We start from the raw sequence: 18,485 nt of genomic DNA on the forward strand, positions 1-18,485 counted from the left end.
TGTGGGGCGGGTGTGAGGGTGTGTGTGTGTGTGTGTGTGTGCGTGCGTGTGTGTGTGTGTGTGTGTGTGTGTGTGTGGTGTGTGTGTGTGTGTGTGTGTGTGTGTGTGTGTGTGTGTGTGTGTGTGTCTGTCTGTGTGTGTGTGTGTGTGTGGGTGGTGTGTGTGTGTGTGTATGTGTGTGTGCGTGTGCGTGTGGTGTGTGGGTGTGGGTGTGTGCGTGTGCGTGAGTGTGTGTGTGTGTGTGTGTGTGTGTGTAAATTAAATATCAAAAACACAATTTTATATGTTTCATTTATTGACACAAAAACAAATTCATTAAACAGAAAGTCATCTACATAATCGATAGCTATCTAATTATTACCTGACAATTCACAATCACATCAGCGCCCCATTGGAGGAATAGTTTGAAATCGCTACCACGAAACTTTAATATACCATATAAAACTTTAAAAGCATACTATATCTTCCTTACTAATGACGAATATGGCAAAATATTTACGAATTTATAGTGCAATGTGCCAGTTATAAGTCATCAGTACTGTGTTAATTAAAAGCCACCCATATACCCCCAAATCAAGTTAAAGGTCAACGAATGAATGAATGAATGAATGAATGAATGAATGATGAATTAATTTATTAATGTTTAACGACACCCTAGCACAAAAATACACACGGCTATTGGATGTTAAACAAAGGTATGGATAGTTAAAAAGTGAGCTACGATTTTATATCAGGCACAAACAACATAAAGACCGAACTTCTTATTCATATATACGTATGTATGCAAATGATGGTCATATTATCTTACAAATGAGGTGAACTTGATAAATGAACTGTTATGTCACTACTGCTACTTGGTGACAGTGAGCACATTTATTTTGTAATAAAGTCCCATTGTAGCGAGTTGTAGTACATATTGATTTTCAGTAGTGAAAATGTATAGTCGAAATGTGCAGTCTGATAGGATAGAACAGGATACCATATTAACGTGGCTACATCTATATCCAATTAAGGTTCACGCACGTCTCTCCCAGGGCACAATCTTCGACTTCGCCACTGACTAGGTCCGGTATAGAAAGGGCGGGGGTGAGGGGTTGGGAAATGGGCAGAATTTGGAATAGCAATTAGTAAAAAAGTTAATAGATTTTTAAAATCTTAAAAATCTACTAACTTTTTCATTAATTCAAATTCTGTTTATCAGTGTTTCATTTTTTAAAAAAGGTTAAGCCAAAAATAAAAAGGAATTGACTGTTCGGCTGAATATTTATATAATTTGGAACATTTTAGGACAGTCCAAAAATAAATGAGAGAAAGAAGAGAGGATCAGATAGCAACTTGGACATAACATTTTAAGGTAGGTCTAAAGGTTTAAAGTCCGATCTATATGTCCAGGCGTTTTGGTGCACAGCTTGCAGGGCCGAGATGGGTTGCATGCCGTCAAGAAAACCTCAAGAGTGACAGTGACAGTCATTAGATGTGGAAGGTGTAGACACTGAGAAACCAGATCTGTGTGAATGAAATCATAACTTAATATTCACTCTATTCTGGCTCGCTGATGCGCGGTCAGCCTGGGATCGATTCCCGTCAGTAGGTCCATTGGGCTATTTATCGTCCCAGCCAATGAACCATGATTGGCATACCAAGGGCCGTGGTATGTACTACCCTGTCTGTGGGATGGTGCATATAAAAGATCCCTTGCTGCTAATCGGAAAGAGTAGCCCATGAAGTGGCGACAGCAGGTTTCCTCTCTCAATATCTGTGTGGTCCTTAACCATATGTCTGACGCCATATAACCGTAAATAAAATGTGTTGAGTGCATCGTTAAATAAAACATTTCTTTCCTTCTTCCATTCTGAAGCTTTCTGCTGGTAGATCTCACCAGAATCAACGTTGCCCTCGTCCACGTGACATTTCATTCAGCCAATCAAAACACACCACTTGCATAAGTCATTCAGCAGCTTATCATATTCGAAATGATTGTTCCAGTCGAAAATATCGCCAGGACAGGGTATAGCGTAGGCTGACTTTATAAAATTTAGTGACAAAGATTTCAAAGACGGAGTGGACAAATGGATTAGTGGGATATGAAACACATTTATTTCCAATCGAACTATGAACAGTCTAACTGCCTTGCATTCAAATAACTGTCACTGGATTGCTTTTGTTGCTGTGTGTTACATGGGTGTGGCAGAGCGAGAACAAGCCAAATCGTTAGCGACTGCACTCGATAAATATGATGTACTTGTACTGAACGCAGACCTGTTGATGATTAATAAATACAACAGGCGCATGTGCAGGAATTTATGTAGGGGGGGGGGGGATCTAGACTGACGAGTGAAGATTATGGGGGGAGGGGGGTCGAGGTCGAGTCATGCTTCCCCGAAAAATATATTTTAAAAAAGAAATCTGCTTGATCAGGATGATGTTGATTTCTACACAGGTCCCTGTACAATCACACACCTCTTGAATAATGAACAAAACGAAAATCATTTGACAACATGTACAAACAGTATGAATGACAGTGCCGACAACAGGTTGCTAACGTCTCTCATTGAGGAACCTGTATTGCAGAAGTCGTGGTTGCAGCACATGCGCAGCGCGCACCCGCTGATGTTGTAGTGCTTGCTGCGTATACACGTGTCGAAGGCCGCCGTCGTCAACTGTTGGCAGTGGCCGAGAGAACACGACCGCGTCACACTCTCGTACGTCGTCGAAGCGTTAACGTCCTCCATCTTGTAATACACTTTCTACAAGCAATAAAACACATATTAAAATTTAACCCATCTGTAAGAACGAATCTGATTGGATACATCTACTCAAATATGAGGTAGTAAAACGTGTGTTTTACCGGCCGCAGATTTTCATGATGAAATACGTTACCGTAACGTAACCTACGTAATAAAGAGTGTGTTGTGTATTAAAAAATCACACTCTAAAGCAACGACTCCCAACTGTTTTCGCGATGCGAGTAGACGTGTCTACGTGCGCTCTCGAGTTGCCCCCCCCCCCCCCCCCCACACCTGGGGGGACTGATAGCCAGCTTTGGGGCTCTACTGGAGTTCCGGGGTACCTATACCGGGACACGGGCGACCGTGTCTTTGGTATACGGTGACCCGCCTCCAAAGAAGAGGAACGGAGAGACTGGAAGAGGAAGGAGGAAGAAGAAACCCGTGCCAGGGACGGCTCGGGGGGGGGGGGGGGGGGGGACAAAGCTGGCGGCTCAATCGCCAGCGGCGGTCCCTTCTGCGTCGCCGCCCCTACCGAGTTCGCCGGAGAGGACGCGATCGCCATCGGCGCCTGCATCCCCGAATCAGCCGTATTCGAGCCTGGACATCGCGATGTACCAGCCTCCAAGGGCGGTACCACCGACCTCCACTCCCCGGACGCCGACTCCGGTGCAGCGGTCAATTATACCGACCGCTCCCGTTGAGTCGACACAGGGACATGTTGTTGTTGCGGCGGCGAAGCGGAAGGCGACATCACCGACCACCCAACCAGCCAAGACCAAGCCGCCGCCGGTATCCCCGCCCCCTGACGACGCCGAATGGGTCCTTGCCATCAACGGACTTCGACGCCAAATGCACCAGTATATGCAGGGGGACACGCGGGATCCACAACGACTTCGGGGAGGATACCTCAACGCGGACTGGAGACCACTGGATGACGGCAGCAGCTACGAGCTACACAACAAGATCTTTAGTGGAATACGTGGAGTAGTCGTCACGCACCGGAGGGACCAGACCTCTACAGACAGTGCATCTTGTTCGCCAAGATCGACAACAGATCCATACACAAGATGATCAGTGCAGTCTGCGGCCCCGGCTACTCCAGTGTAGTTCAGACACTACGTCAGCGAAAAGACCAACTGTCGACACTCCGGGAATCTCCAGCCTCTCCGAAGTAGAAACCAACCTAACGGCCTTAACGAGGCCACTCACGTGGACATATATATCGGACTTTAAACTTTTAGACCTTCGTTCAAAAGTTTATGTCGAAATTACTTTTTTTTAAATATTATTAAATAGTCCGATCCTCTCTTCTTTTTCTTATTTATTTTTGGACTGTCCTTCTAAAATGCTCCAAATTATATAAATATTCGACCGAGCAGTCAATTCTTTTTATTTTTGGCTTGTAATTTTTTTTTTGAGTGAGTGAGTGAGTGGTTGTTGTTTTTCTCTTCTTCATATATGCGTGCTGTATGAAATAAAATCCCACTTTTGAAAGAACGTGCTAAATATGATTTGGAGCCGTGCTTAGATCAATTGCGCACCCTATCTAAATTACATCTTTGGAACACCGAAACATTAGTTCTTGTTTACACAAAGTCGATTGAATTGTGTGGAACTGTTTTGACGCGCATTAGTCATCATCGGCATTAATAAAATAACACTGACACTGACACAATGCACATTAGTAGGCGGACAACCGCTTTCATTCAGATCTATATACCGGCCTCGGTGGCGTCGTGGTTAGGCCATCGGTCTACAGGCTGGTAAGTACTGGGTTCGGATCCCAGTCGAGGCATGGGATTTTTCAATCTAATTAAAATTAGCTCCACTATTACATGTGGATCTAACAGCAACCAGTTGGAGCTCATATCCACTAATCAAAACCTTACTTGCAGAATCATGCCAGTGACTTGAAAATAATTTGAAAACATTCCGAATTATCCTGAGGGTATAGGCCTACGACATGTTTCATGTGAATTACGAATGCCTTATTTAGACCAGTAGAACTAATTTTAATCACATTGCTAACAACACTGCGTAGTCTCCAATGTCCAGGTAACATTTCGTCTGTAAATAATAATTTATGGGATGGGATGGGAACTCTATTTACGTGACAATATCCACAGAGGTTCAGGCACGCCCACTCCGGACTTAGCCTCTGACTTCGCCAGTGACCAATTCCGGGGCAATATATTAATTTAAATATTGACCAATCACACTTCGCCTTTTATAACGTTATTTGGGAGCATACAAATTCTAAAAATATCGGGCGAGTCAATTTTAGTGGCCGCAGTACAGCGAACCATACCAATACGTACGGGATGGGTTATCAGTCTTCAATTTTATATTACAAATTATTTATTTTAGAAAATAAAACATGTTTTAAGGCATTCATAATTCACACGAAACTTGTCGTATACCCTCAGGATAATAATTCGGAATGTTTTCAAATTATTTTTAAATCACTGGCATGATTCTGCAAGTAAGGTTTTGATTGGTGGACATGAGCTCCAGCTGGCTGCTGTTAGATCCACATGTAATAGTGGAGCTAATTTTAATTAGATCGGGGATTTTTAATCCAGTTACCGACTCCAAACCCTGAGTGAGTGCTTCGCAAGGCTCAGTGGGTAGGTGTAAACCACTTGCACCGACCAGTGATCCATAACTGGTTCAACAAAGGCCATGGTTTATGCTATCCTGCCTGTGGGAAGCGCAAATAACTGGTCCCTTGCTGCTAATCAGAAAGAGTAGCCCATACAGTGGCGACAGCGGGTTTCCTCTCAAAATCTGTGTGGTCCTTAACCATATGTCTGACGCCATATAACCGTAAATAAAATGTTTTGAGTGCGTCGTTAAATAAAACATTTCTTTCTTTCCATAAATAGCATAGTGTGTTATTCTTTAGAATACACCACATAATTAACAGGCGTGGATGCAGGATTTCTGAAGGGGGGGGGGGAGGGTCCAGATGTGATGACTGATCTCTCCTTTTACACAAAAACCCCTGGATCCGCTACTGAATTTAATATCAAATATATTAAAATAAAAATATATATGTTTACCATGCACTGTTCCCCGTCTCGACACGTGATTCGACTGGCTCTGTAGTCGTTAGCTGGGTCTCGTGTGCATGACTTGCCGATACACTTCCAGCATGTTAGACTGGTACACACCAAAACAGTCAGACCTGCACCCAATACAAACACATTATTAGATTAATAAAGAAAAAATATCCCGAAAATAAGTGTAACTTTATTACTAGATAATAATGACGCTGTTACTAACACGGTTTTTTATTTATTTTACTAACACGAGTAAAAGTGTTCTGAAACTAATGGCGTGATCTTGTCCTTGCTTGATGACCATCACCAGCATGGCGTTTTCTCGGCATTGTAATATTTGTCTATACCACAGGTACGGCGGAAGCAAGTAGACATTGGGGCAGGGTCAAACGGGTATGGCGCCATACACAAATTGTTTTGCATATTTTATTTTTTTTAAGTTAAACTTTTGACAAAATTAATTGTTCTTATCATTACTGTATGATTTTCTTAACCCAAACCCTAAACTTAACCCATTTTCTTACCGAGGGAGGCACCATATACTTCCTGTTGACTGTGGTTGTATGCAATTCCATAGCGCCATACCCAAAATTTTCTTTCTGGCAGAAACAGTGAGGGGAACTGACTGAGATCGAGCGCGCAAAGCAAAGTTTCTAGGAGTGGGTGGGGGTGGGGTATGCTTCTCCCGTAAAATGTTGAAAACTAGATATCCTGAAATGCTAATTCCTGCATTTTACAAGTAAAATTAATCTCTGTCTTAAGATTCACTACAAATAATATTTCGATTAAGAATTATATGCTAGAGTCCCCTTAGCAACCCCTGTTCCGCCGTGCCTGTACCAGAGCAGATGATGATACCACCTTTAAGTCAGTCAGCTATAACGTGAAATAATGTGATATCAGCGTGCAAGCCATCAAGAGCAATGGCAAACTGATCCTTTCCATTATGCCCATGAAACATATTCAGCCACGGTCTTAGTCGAAGATTGCTATGCGACGACATTGTTAATTGCAATCGACTATTCTCGTACGAGATACTCGTATCGTGTGGCGTCGGCTTTACCGATCTAGGTTACCAGGTTGGTCTGTTGGTGCTTATACAGTGGCGCAGGGATTGGGGACCACGGGGGCCACGCCCCTCCCCCTCCCGACCAAACGTTTTTTAAAAACTAAATTTTATAACATCATACATATATACATACATAGTGTGGGTTGCCCCTACCCATTATGGGTTCCCCCCTCCCCCCCCCCCCCCCCCCATCTAAAATATTGGCTACACCAGTGTACTTGGACCACCAACCCTACCCTTGGTGACAGTGTTTACTTACTGCCTGATTTGGACAGCCAGGAGTATTTATGGAATGGCCATCTATTTCTTTATTCGAGTAAAATAACTAAAACTAAAACATTTTGTAGCCTACTAATAGCACGGCGACGATGAACATATATGCAAATGAGGTAATCTAATCCTATCTTAATCTATTTATCATGCCAAGATCATAGCTGAGCACATATTTACTATAAATGTTAAATTAAGAAGGGAAACAAATGCATTTTAAAATTTCATGGCGGCCATTTTGAAAATAGTGTGTTTAAAAGGCTACCTGTCATAAAATATATGTTCCAAATTTGGTGCCTTATCGCAGTGTCAACTATCAACCTCTTTAGAACGGATACTAAATATGATGATTATGATATTGATGATGATAATGATGATGATGACGGCGATGGAGACGACGACGACGACGACGATGATGATGATGATGATTTAACAAATATAATTAATTGGTCAATGACAGTTAAATATAAAGAATAGCTGGTTATTGCCTTAACACATCGAAAGGAAAACACAAGAAAAAACAGGGAGGGGGTTAAGGGGAAAGGAGTACATGGACCAACTTGGGAAAATTATTATTATTATTTTTATTTTATTTTTTTATTTTAAAAAGCCAGAAAAAAAGAGAAACACTTGAATCCAGTCTCTGTGTTATCACGTTTAAAGCTCAAGAAAACGGGCGTAAATGAATCGGAAGATGTTAAAGGCATACTGTCACGGATTTAAGGTGGTGATGATAACTAGTTTAACGTGCCCATATACCACTAGGGTTTCGAACACGCCCATCCCGAGTCCGACCTCCGATAAGATCGGTGACCTGACTCGGGATGGAAAGAGGGGGGGGGGGGGGGGGGGGAAAATGGGCAGAATTTTGAAAATAGCAATTAGTAAAGAAGTTAATAGATTAAATAAATAAAAATAAAAAGGTTACAAGCCAAAAATAAAAAAAGAATTGACTGCTCGGCCGAATATTTATATAATTTTGAGCATTTTACAAGGACAGTCCAAAAGTAAATAAGAGAAAGAAGAGAGGATCGGACTATTTAATAATATTTTTAAAAAAGAAGTAATTTCGACATAAAATTTTGAACGCAGATCTAAAAGTTTAAACTCCGATCGTTATGTCCACGCGAGTGGCCTCATTAAGGCCGTTTGGGTGCACACGGATTTAAGGACCTTAGTTCTCTAAAAATGGATAATAAATAAAATTACATTTGCTGGAAACCAAATCTAGCTATCGCATCACCTTAACTGAACCATGATAGAATGAAATCCATGTCATCCCTCTCGGCAATTTTAGTTTTTGAATTATGGACCATTGCCATAATTCAATTATTTTTTACAAAATGTCAGTAATAAATGGAATATGGTGGTCATGAAGATGGTTGAATAAGGTATATTTAGGGACAAAGCAAATTATTTTTGTTCAGGTAATACTTTGTTAGACCATTAAATAGGTCAGTGGTCTGTAACAATATGCCTTTAATGTTTTGGAATTAATACAAAACTGATCATGATTCATTACAAATATGTACTAGATTATAATTTATAGGATAGGAAGCAGACGACATTCAGTGTACATTAAGATCGTCTGATCTGGACTTGTACGACTTTGATGTCACGAAAACAGGTTTTCATAATTACGTCTCTCTTATAACAAATGTGATATTTGAGCGTTCGAGTTCAACACGTCAGTTCATTAACGGTACTTCACAGTTAAAAGGAAGGTAATTTTTTTCAAATTAAATTAATTATAGGCCTAATATGCGTTAATTTACTCACCACTATAACATCAAAAACAATATATATATATTTCTACGTAGCGTGTAATATAAGCACTTGAATTATTAAATATTAAATACAAGAATATTCTATTAGCATATTCAAAACCGTATGTTCACACGAAACCGATTCCAAAAGAAGTAATATGAGAGTTGTGAGAGTATGCTACCATGCTTCACTATAAAAGGAGAGCTGATCTTAACCGAAGTTTAAAGTTTGTTTTGTTTAACGACACCACTAGAGCACTGTGACGGATCATGCTCGTAATTTTGTTTTCGCCTGTGGCAATATTAATTGTGTTAGAGGGCCGTGTGCAGTCCAATAAGCACTTAAGCCCAGATGGGCAACTTGTTACGTAATACCCTTGCGCGACGGTCGTCTAATACACATCCAGCCAGGTGCGGAGGCCATGTGGCGAGTAGTTACGTAATATCTCCGGTAGTGCTGTTTATGGCCAGGGGATTGCTCGCGGGATGGCGACAGCCAGACTGACGATCAGAGAGAATATACCGACTCTGGGAGAGGTGGAATATCAGATGATAGGGGGAGGACCGCCTTGTACCCCCAGGCGATTTTCTGATTTTATAATAAATAGCTAGGGTTTAGAGAACCAAAAAGGAGAACCAGAACGATAGGAAGGTATCCCGGGGGAACGTTGTCCGTTTGGACTTTGGTAAATATTTTATTTCTGCTCTGTTGTATAACCTTGATGTGACTGATGTGACTTTAAATATTTTAATACTGTATTATACCAATATTATTTAGACAGTGTCTTCGGTCATCTGACGAAGTAAATCGTAGTCTTACTGGTCTATATTTATACGAGTATTTGGTAATATAAAGCTTAGCCAGTTATCCTAGAAGACCTAGGTAAACTGTAGGTTATTGTCTTTATTGTGATAGGTACCAGTATTAATTCTGTGTTACAAGGTTACTGAATGAGTAGTTAAGGGTTAATTAAAAATTAACCAGTTAGGAATAGTGTTGTAATTCCTTTATTAATTAAGTTCCCCTGGAAGCGTTTCTCAATTATCACACGTGTGGGTGTTGTGTCACGGTGAAGTGATTAGCATATTGTGTAATCTAGACACCTAGAGATTAACTAATTAAGTGATCAGTTCTGGGTTGTTATTATTGTTGTTATTAATTAACTACTGCGGCTGTACATTTGTCAGCGTAGGTTAATACAGATTCCAAAGTGTATTGTGTTTTTGTTGTTTTCTAGTGAACTAAACGTGCTATATAATATATACTTTATATAAGATCGTATCTCTGATCATACCTAGACGAGCCAACGCGGGTATATAACTGCCTGTTACAGAGATCTAATAGATATACAGTTAGGAGAGATATTTGGACAATCGTGTTTTATTCAGTTACGGGTATTATAGAATCCCCGTGACAAGCACAATGATTTATTAATCATCGGCTATTGGATGTCAAACATTTGCTAATTTTGACATATGGTCTTAGCATATATGAAACCCGCTACATTTCCCCATTAGCAGCAAGGGATCTTTTATATGCACCATCCCACAGACAGGATAGCGCATACCACGGTCTTTGATATACCAGTCGTGTTGCACTGGTTGGAACGAGAAATAACCCAATGGGCCCACCGTCGGGATCTCTCTCTCTCTCTCTCTCTCTCTCTCTCTCTCTCTCTCTCTCTCTCTCTCTCTCTCTCTCTCTCTCTCTATCCATTCAACTGATTGGGTTTCTCTCGTTCCAACCAGTGTACCAGAACTGGTCAAAGGCCGTGGATGTGATTTCCTGACTGTGCATATAACACACCCCTTGCTGTATTAGGAAACATGTTGCGGGTTTCCTCTGATGACTACAAGTCAGAATTATCATCAAATGTTTGTTAATAGCCGATGATTAATTAATCAATGTGCTCTAATGGTGTCATTAAACAAACCAAGCGTTAACTTTAACGTCTATTGTCACGGATTGAAACTTGGGACACGTTATAGCGCGCCATTTAGCTCAAATTATCTGGAAGTCGAAGTAGTTTTAACGAAATAAATCAATGAATGATGGTATTACATTTCACACAACAATTAGGATATGGCAGTCGGCAAGATCAATTATTTCTGGAGAGAATACGTGTTAGAAATCTTTCACTCTTCAAGAAACTTCTGACCTTGCATCTCGAGTGTTGGCAGATCATACTAGGATGAACATATCTGTTTCCAGATCCAGTGTCACAGACAACACACAAGGTTTTTTTTTTTCTGGTATAGAAGTAAACAATCTTAATCAGACCTCACTGTTTAAGCGAGTGGCGGGACGTAGCCCAGTGGTAAAATGTTCGCTTGATGCGCGGTCGGTCTAGGATCGATCCCCGTCGATGGATCCATTGGTTTATTTCTCGTTCCAGCGTGTAACAAAAGCCGTGGTATGTACTATCCTGTCTGTGGGATGGTGCATATAAAAGATCCCTTGTTGCTAATCGAAAAGAGTAGCCCATGAAGTGGCGACAGCGGGTTTCCTCTCTCAATATCTGTGTGGTCCTTAACCATATGTCCGACGCCATATAACCGTAAATGAAACGTGTTGAGTGCGTCGTTAAGTAAAACATTTCCTTCCTTCATTTCCTTCACTGTTTAAGAGAAGCTATCGCTCTCGCTCACCATCACTCACCTGAGACTAGTTCAAGGAGAGTAATTCCTATCTCCACGTAGCATGGGAATTGATATGGTATCATTAAAGGGACATTCCTGAGTTTGCTGCAATTTTTAAGATGTTATCGACTAACAGGGACGTTTTAACGAATGTAATTACATATCAAATATAGTTTTCTGCATGAAACATTAGTGGCTGTATATTAAACATTTTTTCGATCGTTCTAATATTTGTAATAGATTGAATTTCATTTATTTCCTAAAAAAAAAAAAACCCCGAAATTATTTGAAGACAAAATCCAGTTTGGGCTTGTTACAAATAGTAAGACGACTAGAAACACATTGAATATACAGACACTGATATTCCAATCTAATTAAAATTAGCTCCACTATTACATGTGGATCTAACAGCAGCCAGTTGGAGCTCATGTCCACCAATCAAAACCTTACTTGCAGAATCATGCCAGTGATTTAAAAATAATTTGAAAACATTCCGAATTATCCTGAGGGTTTACATGTTTCGTGTGAATTACGAATGCCTTAAAACATGTTTTATTTTATAAAATAAATAATTTGTAATGAAAAACTGAAGACTGATTTAGGTTTTTATATATATATATATATATATATATATAAATAAATAAATAATTTTTAATATAACATTGAAGACTGATAACCCATCCCGTACGTATTGGTATGGTTCGCTGTACTGCGGCCACTAAAATAGACTTGCCCGATATTTTTAGAATTTGTATGCTCCCAAATAACGTTATAAAAGGCGAAGTGTGATTGGTCAATATTTAAATTATTATTTACAGACGAAATGTTACCTGGATATTGGAGACTACGCAGTGTTGTTAGCAATCTGATTAAAATTAGTTCTACTGGTCTAAATAAGGCATTCGTAATTCACATGAAACATATCGTATACCCTCAGAATAATTTGGAATATTTTCAAATTATTTTCAAATCACTGGCATGATTCTGCAAGTAAGGTTTTGATTGGTGGACATGAGCTCCAGCTGGCTGCTGTTAGATCCACATGTAATAGTGGAGCTAATTTTAATTAGATTGCTGATATTATAAACAAGAAAATATATTTAATATGTAAGTTTAATCGTAGAAATATTTTATTAGTCGGAAACGTCTTACAATGCATCAAACTCAGGAATGTCCCTTTAAGGTAATATCTTAATTGACTCCCCATAATCTAAGTTTGGGGAGCAATTAATCACTCATCAGTCGTTTTTCACGGCGTGGTCTGCTTGTGAACTGAAAACCTATATACACGAAGGTTAAGGCCCAAAACACACCGAAGCTGGGTCTGGGTCTGGCGAGTATGGTACCAGTCCAAACTGAAACGCATTGAATCGAATGTGACAAAACACACTGCGTCTGTGCTGGCGTCAACCACAGATCTGGCAACAGACGTCATAGGACATGTGCTATATTTACACACTGCCAGATGTTCGAACCTTGGTTTATAATTTGTCTTAATAAACAACAAGAAATATATACATCAATATGGAATAATCGTAACTCTGACCAGTTGTGGTGCACTGGTTGGAACGAGAAAACCCCCCAGTCAATCCTGCGACGAAAGCTCCTCAAGCGAGCACTCAAACGACTGAGGTTGTTCGTGCTGGAGTGTCGTTAAACATCTATTCTATTCTACTCAACCGACTGTGCTAAATTTCGCCTCTGCGTAAAATAGATGGCTCACAATATGCCCATCTGGACTGCCTAAAGCCACCGGTCTCGGTTGCGTCGTGGTTTGGCCATCGGTTTACAGGCTGGTAGGTACTGGGTTCGGATCCCAGTCGAGGCATGGGATTTTTAATCCAGATACCGACTCCAAACCCTGAGCGATGATGATGATAACTTGTTTAACGTGCCCATATACCACTTGGGTTTCGAACGCGCCCATCCCGAGTCCGACCTCCGATAAGATCGGTGACCTGACTCGGGATGGAGAAGGGGGGAGGGGGAGGGGGGGGGGGGAGGGGTAGAGTTGAAAATGGGCAGAATTTTGAAAATAGCAATTAGTAAAAAAAGTTAATAGAATAAAAAATAAAAAAAATAAAAAAAATTACAAGCCAAAAATAAAAAAAATTGACTGCTCGGCCGAATATTTATATAATTTGGAGCATTTTAGAAGGACAGTCCAAAATTAAATAAGAGAAAGAAGAGAGGATCGGACTATTTAATAATAAAAAAAGAGAGTAATTTCGACATAAACGTTTGAACGCAGATCTAAAAGTTTAAAGTCCGATCAATATGTCCACGTGAGTGGCCTCGTTAAGGCCGTTTGGGTGCACAGCTTATAGGGACGAGATGGGTTGCATCCCGTCAAGAAAATCCCTAGATTGACAGTCGATAGACGTTGAAGGTGTAGTGTTGTGCTGAAATACAGATCTTGAGATCCTGAGTGAGTGCTCCGCAAGGCTCAATGGGTAGGTGTAAACCACTTACACCGACCAATGATCCATAACGGGTTCAACAAAGGTCATGGTTTGTGCTATCCTGCCTGTGGGAAGCGCAAATAAAAGATCCCTTGCTGCTAATCGGAAAGAGTAGCCCATGTAGTGCCGACAGCGGGTTTCCTTTCAAAATCTGTGTGGTCCTTAACCATATGTCTGACGCCGTAAATAAAATGTGTTGAGTGTGTCGTTAAATAAAACATTTCTTTCTTTCTTTCTTTGCCTAAAGCCTTACAGATAACAGAACGTCATTACAGCGAGTGGTGATGGGATTCTAGAGAAAAAACTACTTCCTACCTTGTATTTCAATATGTTTAATTCAATATTTGTTTTTATTTAACGGGCCATAAAAAATATTCATTACTATAATAAAATTAGTAATAAAAAATACCCTATCACAATTCACATCACGGTTATTTCCATCTGGTAAGCAAGAAATTCATTTCCCTAAAGTGGACGAACTTGTAATGCATTCAGAATTCGTGAAATGGAAAAATCAATAAAATTTATAGTTTGTGCCTACAGATGATAAATGCCAAGGTTTCGGGTCAAATGTGCGGTGTTCTTCATTACAAGTTAAGATCTGACTGTGGAATTGATGAGAATAAATAACAGTATATTCAGAGACCCACCTCCCCTCTCCCCCACCCTTACATGCATGGAGGTGTACGATTTGAACAGTTACGGATCTGTATAATACATTGGTTGGTAGATTTATATGTGCTAGTAGTAAAACATCTCAATAAAGTTTGGTTTGTTTAACGACACCACTAACGCCCATTGATGTATTAATCATCGGCTATTGGACGTCAAACAGTTGGTAATTTTGACATATAGTCTTAGAGAAGAAACCCACTACATTTTTCCATTAATACCAAGGGATCTTTTACATGCAACATCCCACAGACAGGATAGCACACACCGCGGCCTTTTAAATGCCAGTCGTGGTGCACTGCCTGGAACGAGAAATATCCCAACGGGTCATCCGACGGGGTTCGATCCTAGACCGACCGCACATCAGGCGAGCGGTTTACCACTGGGCTACGTCACGCTTCTCATCTCAATAAGCGAGATTTTAAAGACAATATTCTCTTCAGATCTAGCCGAGTCGGTAGAGCGCTCGCCTGTAGTGCATACGTTGTAGGATCGAACCATCTCAGTGGACCCATTCTCTGATTGTGATTTTCTCTGTCCTAGCCAGTTCCTCGTGACTGATATATCAATAGCCGTGGTATGTGCTGTCCTGTCTGTGCAAAAGGGAATATAAAAGATCTCTTGCTGCTAACAGAATTTTTTTTGCTGGTTTTCACTGAAGACTACGTGCCATAATAACCAAATAAAATGTTTTACATCTATAGCTATGATAAATCAATCAATTCCTCCTCTAGTGATGTCGATAAACAGAGCCGCAATGTTTATTGCCACCCCAGATATTTTAATATAAGGCGCACATTCTAGTTGTCCGTAATACGTGTTATATATGCGTATACGTAATCCGCAATGCGTATTATATTTGCTTATACGTAATCCGCAATGCGTAATACATATTATATAGGCATATACATACTCCACAATACGTAATACGTATTATATATGAGTATACCTAATTCGCAATGCGTATTATATAGGCGTATACGTAATCCGCAATGCGTAATACTTACTATATATGTGAACACGTAGCAACCACTTTCTATGCAAATATGTTTTGTAGATTCCATTTATGCGACTCCGTACGCTTGTCCGTTTCCATGTCTTATTAATTACGTTCAATGTGCATGTATTCATATACGGATTGCGGATAGATGGAATTCGCGCCTCAGGCACAACGCTGCGTTCATTAAAATAATTCATTAGCGTTGGCTGTCAGGCACTCGATTTGAGAGCAGCCACTTAGTCTCGCGTTGCTAATACGATGGCCTACAAGATGGTGGTAGGCACGGCTCTAACGACCGCCAGTTCTTACAAGTACTCTTTGAAGAGACCATACTGAGTTTGTAGCCACTTTAAAGGGATTTCGGCGAATAAAAAAAAATGCATAAGCAAGTACGAGCTTAAGGCGGGAAGGGGCTTGGGAATCTTCAAATTCGGGCAAAAAAAGATAGAGATATTCGGGCAAATTGAGCTTGCCTGAAGCCATAATACTACCCACAATATCACAATATTAGTTGTAACCAAAGTACAAATGCATAGTGATTTGACACCAACCCTTTATAGCTGTTATTCAAATTTGGGCATTTTCGTTTAATTCGGGCAAAAATCAACCTTCACCTCTGATCACCACCCTCCCCCCTCTGCTACAAAAATGGAAGCCCGTACGCCTGTTAAAATTTACTTAAATTTTCGTTGCCTAGAATATGAGTATCTCTACAACCCAATACATTTCTGGACATTGTAATGTGCTGTAGTATCTCTGTATTGATTTTTCTCTAAAGTTTATTTCGTTTTTGTTTTTACAGCACCACTAGAGCACATTGATTTATTGAATATCAAACATTTGGTAATTCTGACATATAGTTTTAGAGAGGAAATCAATGTGCTCTACTGGTGTCATGGCAAACTTTGAATACGTAATTATTTGTTCTTCAAAAAGACAATAAAGATCCAGCCACAGTTAGGTCGCCTATGTTCATATCGCAGCGAAATTCTGTCAGAACTATCGAATGTTTGACATCCAATAGCCGATGGTTAATAAATCAATGTGTTCTAGTGGTGATGTTGACCTTCTCTCCATCTGTTTCCGTCTTTCTCGGTGTCCATCCGTGCGTCTCTCTCTCTCTCTCTCTCTCTCTCTCTCTCTCTCTCTCTCTCTCTCTCTATATATATATATATATATATATATATATCTCTCTCTCTCTCTCTCTCTCTCTCTCTCTCTCTCTCTCTCTCTCTCTCTCTCTCTCTCTCTCTCTCTCTCTCTCTCTCTCTCTCTATATATATATATATATATATATATATATATATATATATATATATATGTATAGGGGCGGGACGTAGCTCAGTGGTACAGCGTTCGCTTGATGCGCGGTCGGTTTGGGATCGATCCCCGTCAGTGGGCCCATTGGGCTATTTCTCGCTCCAGCCAGTGCACCACGACTGGTACATCAAAGGCCGTGGTATGTGTTATCCTGTCTATGGGATGGTTCATATAAAAGATCCCTTGCTGCTAATCGAAAAGAGTAGCCCATGAAGTGGCGACAGCGGGTTTCCTCCCTAAATATGTGTGGTTCTTAACTATATGTCCGACGCCATATAACCGTAAATAAAATGTGTTGAGTGCGTCGTTAAATAAACCATTTCTTTCTTTCTTTCTCTCTATGTATATGTCTCTCTCTATGTCTATGTCGATGTTTCTCTCTATGTCTATGTCCACGTGTCTTTGTCTGTCTGTCTCTGTCGCTCTGTTTGTCTCTCCCTCTTTCTCTCTCCCTCTCCCTCTCTCTCTAGAAAGTGGTTGTGAGATTGGTGTTGCGTGACAAGATACGAATTGTAGATGTTGTTTGCGTGATTGGTAATGGCTGGGACAAATCGGAATCAAAACCCGCGGCGGGGAGTTAATCAGCTTGTGTCCTGACGGACAAGAAACACGACCGATATTAGATTACGTGTCACGATCAGCGAGCAGAGTACTCCAGTAATGGGATTCAGCATAGAGCTTCCGGCGACACGAGCGCAGGCCAAGGGGCGGCGCTATCATTCGCCCAAGGACATTCAATGAATCATTTATGGGGGCGGGGCGTAGCCCAGTGTAAAGCGCTCGCCTGATGCGCGGTCGGTGTAGGATCGATGCCAGTTGGCTGGTCTATTTATCGTTCCATCAAATGCTCAAATGGCGTAACAAACACCATGGTATGTATTATCCTGTCTAGTGGGTGCCGCATCTAAAATATTCCATGCTATTAAATCGAAAAGAGTATCCCATTGCATGGCCATATAACAGTAATTAAAATCTGTTGAGAGGGTCGTTAAAATATGCATTCATTCATTCCGGGGCGGGACGTAGCCCATTGGTAAAGCGCTCGCTTGATGCACGGTCGGTTTAGAATCGATCCCCGTCGGTGGCCTCATTGGGCTATTTCTCGTTCCAGCCAGTGATCCACAACTGGTGTAACAAAGGCCGTGGTATGTACTATACTGTCTGTGGGATGGTGCTTGCTAATACTCGAAAAGAGTAGTCCATGAAGTGGCGACAGCGGGTTTCTTCTCTATATCTGTGTGGTCCTTAACCATATGTCTGACACCATATAACCGTAAATGAAAATGTGTGGAGTCGTTAAATAAAACATTTCCTTCCTTCCTTCATTCAAATAGTTATTTTCCTGCTTATATCCAGTTAAGGTTCAAGCACGCTGTTATGCGCACACGCCTGAGCTATCTGAACTGTCTGTCCAGTGAGAGAGAAGTCGGTGTGGTGGTAATTAAACTCGTTCTGGGTGGAAACCGTTGCCGGGAGGCGAACCCAATACACATCA

General features: G+C 40.8%; 1 protein-coding gene across 1 annotated transcript in view; it reads right to left on the bottom strand.

Annotated features, from left to right (window-relative positions):
* Window positions 1-286: 286 nt before the first annotated feature.
* The window catches only part of LOC121382064, a 31,602-nt gene continuing 13,403 nt past the window's right edge, over window positions 287-18,485 (bottom strand). The window contains exons 2-3 of the mRNA XM_041511544.1: window positions 5,792-5,916; window positions 287-2,747 (exon numbers count right to left, since the gene is read on the bottom strand). Coding sequence (XP_041367478.1) covers window positions 2,487-2,747; window positions 5,792-5,916 — 386 coding nt within the window. The 3' untranslated portion in view covers window positions 287-2,486. The remainder of the gene's footprint in view (window positions 2,748-5,791; window positions 5,917-18,485) is intronic.

The sequence above is a fragment of the Gigantopelta aegis genome, chromosome 9 (assembly GCF_016097555.1).
Source record: "Gigantopelta aegis isolate Gae_Host chromosome 9, Gae_host_genome, whole genome shotgun sequence".
Lineage (NCBI taxonomy): Eukaryota > Metazoa > Mollusca > Gastropoda > Neomphalida > Peltospiridae > Gigantopelta > Gigantopelta aegis.